The 12,288-nt window shown below is 38.3% G+C and overlaps 1 protein-coding gene across 3 annotated transcripts in view; it reads right to left on the reverse strand.

Annotated features, from left to right (window-relative positions):
* The window catches only part of LOC103718885 (putative UDP-N-acetylglucosamine--peptide N-acetylglucosaminyltransferase SPINDLY), a 28,713-nt gene extending 16,847 nt beyond the window's left edge, over positions 1-11,866 (reverse strand). For 2 of the 3 annotated variants that reach the window (XM_088708049.2, XM_008807886.6), the window contains exons 1-9: positions 11,466-11,866; positions 10,287-10,725; positions 8,579-8,740; positions 8,288-8,463; positions 8,110-8,185; positions 1,489-1,617; positions 1,113-1,232; positions 920-988; positions 754-835 (exon numbers count right to left, since the gene is read on the reverse strand). In XM_088708049.2, coding sequence (XP_088564175.2) covers positions 754-835; positions 920-988; positions 1,113-1,232; positions 1,489-1,617; positions 8,110-8,185; positions 8,288-8,463; positions 8,579-8,740; positions 10,287-10,700 — 1,228 coding nt within the window. In that variant the 5' untranslated portion in view covers positions 10,701-10,725; positions 11,466-11,866. Of the gene's footprint in view, positions 1-753; positions 836-919; positions 989-1,112; positions 1,233-1,488; positions 1,618-8,109; positions 8,186-8,287; positions 8,464-8,578; positions 8,741-10,286; positions 11,252-11,465 lie in introns of all 3 variants that reach the window. The other variant, XM_088708047.2, reaches the window with a different exon arrangement.
* Between the last annotated feature and the right edge of the window lie 422 nt (positions 11,867-12,288).

Here is a 12,288-nt window from a genome sequence, read left to right on the forward strand (position 1 = left end):
GTACAGGAGGGCGTACAAGCCGGCGACCGGTTCAGCGCTGCATAGGTCTGTACCATTGCCGTTCTAGGGCATACTGACAAAGGGAGAGAAGGAGGGAAAGGGGGAGAGGGAGAAGGAGAGAGAGGAAAATAAAAAGAGAGAGAGGCAGAGGGAGGGACAAGGAGAGGGAGGAAGGAGGATGGAATATTATTGGATGTGAAAACAAGGAATGGAACAAGTATTTATCTGGAAATCAATCTGCAAAGTTCAAGGTGATTACTGATCTAGCAGTAACCTCTAAGGTTCACACCATCAATGCCAATTAATTAGTGAATAATGATGCCCATCTAGAAGTAGTAGCAAAGTACCAGATGAAGTTATTATATGATCCATCCAGACCAGAATTCATGTATCAGCTGAATTTTCTTTAGAAAAATCAATTAAATTGATAAATAAACATAATCAAAGTAAGAACAAGCCTTGTCTGTCTATCTCAAGTCATAAAAGCTAACCCTGCTTGTGGAAAGTAGTATTACTTCTTGAACATAATGAGAGAATATGCTCCAAATTCTACTCTAATTTTTAAAATTAAACCAGGTATTTTTAGTTATTCATGCCTTGGATTTCATTAAAATCTTATAGCATCATTATCACCATCATATGATCAAATCTCTCTCAACCGCATATTAGTTTGTTTACAGATACAATACCAATTCTATAAATTAGATGTAGCAAATCAAGAACTATAGAAAGAAGAAATGTATCAACAACTACCTAAGTTATTATATGCTTCTGCATATGTAGGATTGGTTACAATGGCTTTCTCAATCATGCTTGCTGCGGCATCCATTTTACCCTACAATTATAGATAGATCAAATATCTCCAAAAAACAATAGTTTCAATTTTATGCATAGGATGCATGAGTCTGGAAGAGCAAACCTGAACAGTATAAACAACTCCAAGGTTGTTTAGCGACTGTGAGAAGTTAGGTTTAATTGATAAAGCCATCTACACACATAACAAGAAGTGAAAAACGTCATCTGATAGAAATGATGCAAACAATTACAAACAGCACTACATAAAGCATATGTAGAAGTAATTGACTCGCACAACTAAATGTGATTGAACTCACCTGATAACATTCCACGGCTTTGTCGAGATTATCTTTATCCTTATAAATTACTCCTAAATTGTTGCATGCCTCCGCACAATGAGGATTGAAGTGTAATGCAAGTTCATAAAATACAATTGCCTTCATAGATAGATTTTCAACATTTTAGCTACAGGTGAAAATAACTTAAAGAATTCAATGGAACTTGAGTTTAAAAAAAACACCAATCCTGAAAATAAAATCAAAGAGAACAATAAATCTGGAATAACAAACTGAGGGTATAGGTCAAACTATATAAGTTGTAGAAGCAGACGTAATAAAATGCCTTGATCAGGATAATTAGATGACAATCGTATAAATTGAGAACGACAAGTTAATGAGGTTCTCTTCGACTGACCATGTCAAATTTCAGCATTTCGCCATATGCAACGCCAAGATTGTACATCGCATCAGCATAGTGCCAATTGTAATACAATGCTTTCTTGTAGTATGCCACTCCTTGGTTGATATCACCTTCCAGTTTTACCTGATAACATACTACAGCATTATAGTTACTTGTGCTTAAGGAAAAAAAACATCTTGTACGTTCTTTCTTTTGTTATAAAACTTCACAAAGAAGTTCATTTTGAAGTAGCAGCAAAGAAAAAGGCAGTGAATATTAGTACAATTATAATGTGTCAACAGAACAAGTTCAATATGATAATAGGGCCAGACTCAGCTATCAAAACACAGAAAAAAGAAAATGAAAAGACTTGGTTAGCTTAAGAGGGACAATAACCGGAAAATATGACAGCATACCGAGTAGCATAAGATAGCTATACTAGTTTTGGTAACAAAATAGACGAGAATAACACTTATAAATTATAATAACAGTTTATACGTATGAAAGAATAAGCATGCCAACTGTCATCACTAGCTAGAAGCCAAAGACACGCATATAAAAGTTGCAACAATTGAGGGCCTGTTTGAATGATTGGGCTAAAAATCCTATAAAATTTGTGGATTAGGCCAGGACAACCAGCAAAATCAGAATATTACAGGCTGGGCTAGGCTTATATTCATAAATACCCAAAAATAGCTTTAGAGCGGGCCAGCCCGAATCCCACAGGGAGGACAAATAAAAAGACCTGTCTTGGGCATAGCCTGTAATCCTGTGATTTTGCTGGTTACACCGGCCCAATCCACAAATCCTCTAGGATTTTCAGCCCAATCATCCAAACAAACCCGGAGTTTTAGGTATGTAGACAAAAGACAATCTTCTTCCAATCAATAGTATGTATGTAAGAGTAACTATTACAAGGATAAGCAACAAAAATTTGGAACCAATTAACACCACTTGAGTTCTGTAAGCAATGTGCTTATTCCCAAGAGAAAAGCAAGCTTCAAGCACAGTAACATTTGATTCATAGCCTTTAGGATGCATTTAGAAAAATCACAATGCATACATATCCAATGCATTTGATTCATAGCCCTTAGGATTCATATCCAATGCATATGGAAAAATACAAAATGGGTGCTCAATGAAGGTGCAAAAGGCAGCTCAATGCACAACTTTCACCACGGAAAGATTGTGGCTTGTGGATATTACCAACACATATTCATTATGAGAATAAGAAAAGGATAGTATTAGATGTAGAGCTCAAAATTCGCAACCTAGACTCATGAACCTGCCCAAACCCTAGGTCTAATCCAAATTTTCCAAAACAAATTCAAAACAAAATGAACCAAATCTAGAATTATATGATCGGGTTACCATTGACAACCTACATTGGATAGGCTGGGGAAGGACCATGGCCTTCCTTCTCATTCATGATTGTTGCCATCATGCTATCTCTAGTTGATCCCTGAAGATAAAGCTGGAGGGATAGAAGGGTGGGGAAAGAGAACTAGAAGTCAAAAATAGAGACCAAAGAGAAGTGAGAGAGATCAAAATGGATAGGTAGTGGGAGGAAGAGCACACTAGGAAGAGTGCGTGATTTGGAGAGAGGAAGAGGAAATGAGAGAGTGGGGAGTAATGGGAGAGAAGGATGGAGAGAAAGGAGAGGGGCATTAGGGAGGAGTAAAGAATTGGGTGTTAGAAATATCGATATTCTAAACAGCATTCTCGACAACTATATATATTCCAAACCAAGGTCCACCGTACCAGTACCAGTCGGCATACCGATGGCGGCCCGGACCAGTACGGTACCGATCTGGTCCGGTTCCGTCCCGATTTCGGATTCCACACTGATCCAACGCTGATCTACGCTGATCCTATACCGGTCCCGTACCGGTTCTCCAACGACAAGCTACTAGTACCGGATTTCACATTGATCCGGTATCGGTCCCAGGCCGGACTAGTCCGTCCCGGCCGGTACGGGCTGGTACGGACCAGTTTGGCGGACCTTGTTCCACACCTTCCCACAAATTGGCCATTGGCAACATAACCAGCACCCAAACACTTACTAAGACCATTTGGCCCATATATAAGAATTCCAAGCAAGAGCAGGAAGTTTGTGTGGTTCAAGCAAGATTATCATGGAACAAATGGGTTTGACAGTTTTTATAATTCCGAACTAGGTGACTCAAACTCCCAGTTTTGATCCCTCAACCCCAAACTAAGGGAAGATGATAAAGCTAAAGTGGAGGCATGGAGAATAAATGGTCGGCAGCAAATAGCAAGTGTTGGTCAAATAGTGGGTAGTCAGATGGACAGTGATAGCAAAGCTAGTTTTCTCCCATTTCTTTTCTCCATTCTCCTCTACATATCCTCTTGATCTACCTCCTGTTGTACTTCTCCATGCCTCCTTTTTACTCATATGCCTCTCTCCTCCAGTTTGCTCTTCTCATCCTCCTTTGTCCTGTCCGAGAACTATCTAAGCAGTTCCCTACATCCCCACTTTCTACCTTAGCACTATAAGTCCCTAGGTTGCCCATTTTTAGCAACTCCTTTTCACAATCTCGCAAGAGAGAAAGGGTATGAGTCAGGTTCATGGATCAAGGGTTTAACTTTTATGTTGTTCTTCAATTATATGAATTTTAATTTTTAATTTTTCTATTTTAACTAGGTTGACCAAGACCTAACCCACCCATATTATTGGCCTAATTGGATAATCTAAAAGTCTAGTTCTTAAGGTTATATTTGGCTATACCTAGGTATTAAGGTTTGCTAAATATATGTATAGATCAGAGTATCCAATCACAATTGCTGTATATGCATCTAATATTTATTGACCTTTGCATTATTTATATACATACATATATACACACACATGCATACACATATAACGCTGCCAATTACAAAAGCACAATTTTTAGCTCATGTGGTAAATCTTCATGGTTAAGTTTATGTAGTAGCTATGTGATTCCTAAACTTGCGACCATGACATTATCTCCTATCTCTATTATACAACAATTCTTCTCTCTTCTTTCAAATTCCTTTATTACTCAAACCTTTGATTGTATTTAATATAGCCACTAGACCTATTCACCGGCCAGACGATCTATGCAGCCCGCTCGAGCCCAAAGCATTTCGAATGGGCCTGGGCTTGAATTTTTAGCCTAGCAAGCCGAGTCATGCTTGAAATACGAGCCTTCTTGTTAAACAGGCCAGATTCATGTTTAGGTCGGCCCAGCCCGAGCCCAAATAGTATATATCATATATGGGCTCCTAGGCTTGGATCTTCCTCTTCAAGGAGCTCCATGGTCACGCCCCTGATCTCCCTCGATTGGCCTCCCTCTGTCTCAAAGATCCTTCTCGTTCTCCAACTCTTCAAGGCCTTGCTCAGCGATTGCTCCATCCAGAGCCTAATACAGCTCCTCCAGGCCAAAAGCTTCACTAATAAGTTCTATGAGCTCACCTCGACCTGTCTTCTATGCTGGATATTCTTCCGCTAGCTGAGCTTGACGTGGGTGAGGATGTGAGGGATCTAGTGAATCTTGTCCACAGCTAGTGCCGAAAGTTGGTAGCAGCCGTGGATTTGGCAGAGGTGATGCTCCGAGGCAACATTCTTGACATCATCCATGAGATCAAGCAGGGGATCGTCCTTGACCGGTCCAAGCTAGAGGCGATGTTCGAAAGATTGGGACTCAACGACTCCCGAAGTTGCCGCATCGAGATCGAGTCGCTGGAGTGCAAGTTCGGCAATCGTGTGGTTGAGAAATGGATGGCGATGATGATCGCCTTCGTCAGCCTCGTTCGGTACACCAAGTGCATCCTCTACGACACCACCTCGAGATTTAGTCTGCCGAAAAATTTAGCTTCTCCACAACAGATCTCGCAGTCGTGGCCGACTTTCGATGCTTGATCTCTCTCAAGCTAATTCAAGATCCCATCGTGGTGGCAAGCAGGAAGACGTACGATCGAGAGTCCATTAGCTGGTGGATCGCTCGAGGAGCAGGCCTAGGCTTGGCCCGAAAGCTTGAAGCCTAATAAGTAGCGGGCTAGAACCAAAAAGTAAGCTCGAAGGCTAGGCGACGCTGGGCTCAGGCCTGATTAAATAAAATGGTTCCTTAGGCCGAGCCCCACCTAAACCAGGCCCGTTAGGCAGGTCTAATAGCCACAAAATACACAAAGGTGAAATCAGATGCAACCGTCACGAGATTAAACTGGTCTATAATTGCGATGGGTTCTCATGCAGGATAATATCTGTAGAGCAATATTTTAACATCAATTCTAACGGATCCAAAACCACTAAGTTATTAAGGTTCATTGGTCCTGTAGCAATCTATTTGATTGGAAAAAGATAACATCATAGGTGCTTTAGGATAGGAAGAATAAAGTCAGAAATTTTATATTATTTGCTTTGCAATATCTTAGAATAATGCTGGGGTCCACAAGTACTTTAGGTTAAGGGTCCCCATTTTTCATAATACAGCAGCAACTTCCAAAATTTTAAAAGGGTCACAACTAGATATGTAGCTTTGAAGGAAGAAACTATGTGACACTTGGTGTGGCTGAAACGTGACAGTAAGAATGATGAGAAGCACATAATTATTGAAGAGAACATAGATATATTTAACATTGATGGAGAAAAACCAACAGCAGTCTCATAGGATGCAAATAGGAAAGATTTGGACAAAAAAAATTCAAATGAAAAAAAGTAAAGAACTAGAATTTTAATCCTAGAGGAGATAATATCAGTGTTCTCTTTCACAAATTTGACATTGTAGGAGAGTAATTTCAGAAAGAAGATCAAACAGGGAAAAGAAAAGTAGAAGGGCACACAATAGTTCATAAGGTGATCTTAGAATTCTTGACATGTTATAAAGAAGATGTAGAGTAAAAGGAAGTTGGTGCAGCTAAATCCCCTTGCAATATTTTATCAGGGAAGGTATCGAATACAAAAATTTTATCTCAACAAAGTAAATGAGGTTCTTGCTAAAGCTAATAGTTCTAAATCCAACTTTCTCCTGCTTCATCCCATTTTATCCTCTTGCTCTCTTATACGTCCCACTTGAACTAATTTCCTCTCTCTCTCTCTCTCCCCCCCTCTCTCTCAAGTTAAAAAGATCTAACAGTGGGAGAGAAGCAAGAGTTGCACAAAATGGGGAAAAGAGATAGAGTAGCCAAAAAAAGATAGCAGACTATGGAAAACTAATATCGCATTTCGTATGAACTCTATTGGTGGATCATCTACCAACATAAAGCCATCACAAGAGATTACAGTAGAGAGAGATGATGTCCATTTCATCTGGTGAGAATTAATAAAAAAGGTGAAAAAAAACAACGATTTGCAATCATTTCTGAAGCACTGACCCTTTAGTTTGCAGACTTTTGTTTCAACTATTTCTGGACCGTTAGCTACTTCAGATAACATGGACATGACATGACACAGAATGACACAACTTAGCATCTAAGAATAATAAGTCTTGTTTGCATATGCTAAAAGGGTCAGTTCTCAGCAAAACCTCTTGGAGTGTTTTGTCCAAAAACACTATATAATATTCAAATAGTTAAAGTGCTAAACAATATTAACTAGAAATAAGACACGTAAAGTATTGTCAAACCACTTTCCTTATTTTCTTTAGTGCAATATAGAGCAAGTGCAAGTTTTAAAAATATCACCGAATAGTCAATTAGCCAATATATTTTAAATATTTTAGTGCATACAATTTTAAATATTTGTATTGTTCATAAGTCTTCTTCACATCCCATATTTTAAAGAGATTAAGGGTCTGCTAATTAAGATGTGTGCACTTGGCATATGACCCTATCACCCAGTGTAACAAAGTCTAATAGTATTGATGCAGTCATTTTTTATCAAATTGGTATCAGCAATGCAACAACATTTTAAGGTGAGAAGGTTTCATGAAAGTGAGCCAGACATGAGATCTAATAAATACCAGTTGGTGGGTAGGGAGTTGTTGCTCATTGGTTGCAAGTATAAGCCTAAGCAACCAAGAAGCAAACCTTACAAATTCCTCTAGATTTGGAGAAATCCTAAATGAATAGGAATATGACAGGTTTCATATAAAAATTGAGATAGTAAGTTTGGCACAAATAATAAACCAAAGAATCCACAACTCTATGAAATAGTTAAGAAAGAATTTAAAAAAAATGATTGCATAACTCGAATACTGGAAGAGCAATTCACCAGGTGGGAACCTAAATATCAATTTTCCTAATGATCTAAATGAAGTTGTAGTTTTTTTCAAATTACTGGATAATAATTATTTCCTTCATCTAACAAACAACAAGGATGATTGCTAAGATTGTTAAAAGCAATAACATAATTCCCAGCAAATTTAATGATGTTTAATTGAAATAAATAATTATTTTTGTATTTTTCATGCCCCACATAGAATGTTTATACAACAATACAAGCACACTTTCCGTTTGTTAGTTAAGATAGATATTATTACAAACATGTTGACAGAACACTATAATTAAAAATTAGGCAATTAAACTGGCAAAACAAAATAAAAATCATGACATCATTGAGCCACCTAGAATGTGAATATGATTTGTATACTTCAATTGAGAAATAATCGTGCATGAGTGTGATATATATCAGAAAAGTCATCAACACATACCCACCTTTGTTCCCAAATCTGTCAAAGCTATTGCCATGTTGTTTTTAGCAATCTCAAAGTTTGGAGAAATAGTCAAACCCCTGATGCAGCACAAAATCCAGCATAAGGCGACATCTATCAGTTGCACCAAGTAGTAACAAAAATTACAAATGCTAACATATAACAAGAATTACCAAAAGTACCTTTCATAGCAAGCAATGGCTGCTTCCAAGTCCCCACGGTTCTTATATATAACTCCCATGTTGCAGTATGCTTCTGCATACAAGGGTCTCTCTAAGGCAGCCTTCTCATAGCAACTAAGAGCTAAATCATATTGCATCATCTCAGAGTAAACCACTCCAAGGTTATAATATGCAGGCTACAAAAGATTGGCATATATGATAACAGTGAGTATGATCGATTGGGGTCAGAATCATAAAATTAGAAAGGAGACAAAAAAGAACAAGGAAAAAAAACAGTGATCATGACTTTACCGCATAGTGGCAGTCTACTTTTAGAGCTTCACAATATTTCTGAATGCCCTCCTCAGTGTTACCAGCAAGTTTTAAACTGGTGCCAAGATCTGTTAAGACAATGGCAAGGCATTCTGCAGCAAGTTTGTATGAAGGATCTGCCTTTAGAGCCTTCTGATATGACTGCATAGAGTTTGTTATGTAAAATTGATGAGTAAAAGAAAACTTAAGGTCACTATCTTCATGAAACATAGATGACTGACTCATAGACAACATTTCCAGAAAGTAAACAAATTAAAGCATGAAAATGGTACAAGGATTAAACAAATCTATGGTAATATCTTCATTGCTAGAATCAGAAGTTGGTGCAGGAGCAAGTAGGGTGCAGGTGCAAGGGAAGTGGATATTTAAAAACACTTGAAATAAAGAAGTGCCTAGGAGGCATGTGCATTTGAGTTTCTAGAGATATCCCAGAGCAAGAATGCTACCCTCGATAGAAGCTTCCTTCTTCCAAAGATAATATGTATAGCACACTTCTAAAGAGGTGTGTATTCATGCAAGCGCACACACAGAGATGAGTAGAAGCAGCCTACTCCATTATGCACATGCCAGGTACGACTAGGGTTATACTATAATAAGCAACATGCACTTTTTGTTAAGAATCAGTTAACGTAATTAGTAAACAAGATCAAACATCCTTGAGAAGGAGCAAATCAGCTCCTCCAGATTAGAACCAAAATCATGATCAGCACAATACATCAACTCAAGCAGTAAAAGTTAGGGATAGAATTGCTAACTACAGTGAGAATTCCAGCAATGCTTCCTCAAATGCCATATTTTCACAGGACAGTTTTTTTTTTTTTTTTTTGGTAGGAAGATATATCCATGACAACTAGCTTAGATCGAATATTATCATGCATGTTTCACATAAGTATCTGTATAACACCATGGAATCGAGGATACATAGCAGACACAACAGGATGGACGCCACAACAAATCAGCAATGAAACACATATCTTAAAGCAGGGATTCCTCAAAGCCAGGATAGGTGCTTAACAGATTAACCATGAAAGAAGGCTTATACCCATTAAACCTAAGGAAAGGGCCTCTAAAAACAATCCAATGCACCTATAAAACTTTCACAAATGTGCATTTGTGCTCAAAAGTTCAACTATTCAGCATTCTGCATGCACAAGTTCTCAGTAAAAGCACTCATGAGTCCTACCCTTCGCAGAAAAAAAAAAAAGATTATTGGCCTAAAGTGCAAATCTCAGCCACACACTAAAGTTTACTGGCACATGCTACTATGAACAAATATGCCTGGTTTGCACATTGAGCAATGTGAATGTTATCCTAGTCACCTCATGTCTATAAAATTTAATAAGTCGAAATCACCCTTGAATCCAGCAATCATTGACGAATCCAACTGATCCCATGTTTGAAATTTCTGCAGCATTATTTTTCTATAAGTTTAACCTGTAAATTGTTAATTATTGTTTTAAGCTCATCACCTATTCAATTAGATGGGCAAAAGAAAGAAAAAATGATGGAACAATTCATCTAATGGTAACGCTGATTTTGTTGAGCACCAGAATTGAAAACACTAACTCCAGAGTGCACCTTAAACGAAGAAAGAACATAAAATTCACCTCCAAGGGTCATAAGGAATCAACATATCTACACAAGACATCCATAGCAGGGGAACAACAGCATGTGATAGGTGCTTTACCTCAGCAGCCTCCATCAGGCGACCTTCATCCTTGTAAATAACTCCACAGTGAGTGAGGGCGCATGCATTCTGTGGATCCCGCCTAATGGCTTCCATGAAGCTCTCAAATGCTTGCCGTGTCATATTCTGCATCTGGAAGCATACTCCCTTGCCTATCAGGGCCTCCACATTGGTGCTGTCCTTTGCAAGGATGCTTTCATACAATGCAAGTGCATCTGGAAACTTGTTTCGCGATCGAAGGATGCTGGCATATGAGAGTGCATCTTTCCCTTCAAACCTCTTTTTAAGATGAGGAAGTTGGGTTGGGGTTACAACAGCATCGGACGAAGACCTCAGCCCTTTTAAGCACCCATTCTCTGATGCCACAGCATCGCCCTCTCTCCCATTACCAACATTCATCTCCGTCCATGCCATTCACTGCGCACTTCCAGTTCTGTTTCTGGAAACAACAGAGAACAAAAAAGGTGATACAGACAATCAATTCTTTTACCAGGAAATAGTACCAAAATCAAGTCTTTGAACTCGGAGTTAGATCTAAAATTCGGAAAACAAGCAGATAAATAACTATGTTTTCTGGCATCATGATCAAAAGACTAACTCAATACTTGCACTTAAGTAATTTAGGTGTTTCAATCTCCATTGATTAACAAAGAATAATAAAAAATTAAAAATTCATATTGTATGTTATCAAATATTCAACCTTGAATTCAAATCATACTCTTAAGGATTTTAGTAATACTGCCAGAACTTGAAAAAAAAAATGAGTTAGAGCTTGAATGCAGAACTTCACACTATACTCGCATCCGACCCTATCAACAAACAACTTCTAACACCTCCAACCAAAAAATACAGAGCGATCACAGCCCCCGCTTTGCTCGAAAAACAGACTAATTGAAAAAAGGAAGAAGACGTGCGTAACATCAGGGCTTCCAACAAGGCAACTATCGAACAGCTTCCATTCAACGCTTAATAAAACCAAAAAAAGGAAAAGGACAAACATATCAGAAAAAACACATAGAAACTTTAAAAATAGCTCCAAAAAAATGGTCCCAAAGCACGAGAGCTAATGCCGAAATCCAAAAATCGAAAATAATTCCTCAATAAACAACGAAGAAAGACACAGAGACAGAGTGACAAAGAGGCAAAGGAAAAAAGAGGGACTAGGGATTCGAAGCTCACATTGGCGGAGGAGTGGAGCGAGCCGGCGGAGAGAACTCATCGTGACGGCGCTTGGAGGGGCTCACAGGGAGGGGTTCGAATGACGAAGATGCGAGGGTTTTGGGCGCGAGGCGACGGATGGGGAAGAGAGAGAGAGAGAGAGAGAGAGAGAGAGAGAGAGAGAGAGAGAGAGAGGTAGAGAGGAGGTCTTTTGTTTGGCTTTCTTTTCCTTCTCGCTTTCTCTTCTCCCTTTCTACTACGGCCTCCCTTTATATTTATATATTCTTGGCTCCTGATAACGGGGAGTACGGGGGGCGTGTCGGAGCCTCTTTTCTTTTTCTTTCGTTCGCCCGTCGACGCCAACTCGTGCCCTCACCTCTCGCCGACACGGGGCCCTCTCTCTCTCTCTCTCTCTCTCTCTCTCTGCGCCCGTCCGTTAACCCCAAGGCAAACTTATAAAAGAATTTTTTACATGATTATTCTTCTAAAAATTCAAATTTATGTAAATATTTTTTAAAAATTTATATTTATTTTTATATTCTAGTAAATGATTTTTCTAACATCATTAATAAAAACAATATTATTTTAATTAAAAATAAAATAGAATTTTGAAATTACTTTTTGTTCTCCATCACGATCGTCTTATAAATATATTTTTTTGCACATCTACTCATTAAGGATATTTTAGTTATTTTAATTTGAAACCATTAATTTTTAACGATGTTAGATAGCATGAGTATATTTGTAAAAATAAGGATAAAAAAAAGACTAAAATAGCAAAACAAATGTTTTACAAGGGTATACATGTAAATATTAATTTTGGGAGGATATTAATGCAAAAAAA

Source organism: Phoenix dactylifera, chromosome 12 (assembly GCF_051530095.1).
Source record: "Phoenix dactylifera cultivar Ajwa chromosome 12, Ajwa_hap1_PhDact_Kaust_v1.1, whole genome shotgun sequence".
In the NCBI taxonomy this organism is placed as follows: Eukaryota; Viridiplantae; Streptophyta; class Magnoliopsida; order Arecales; family Arecaceae; genus Phoenix; species Phoenix dactylifera.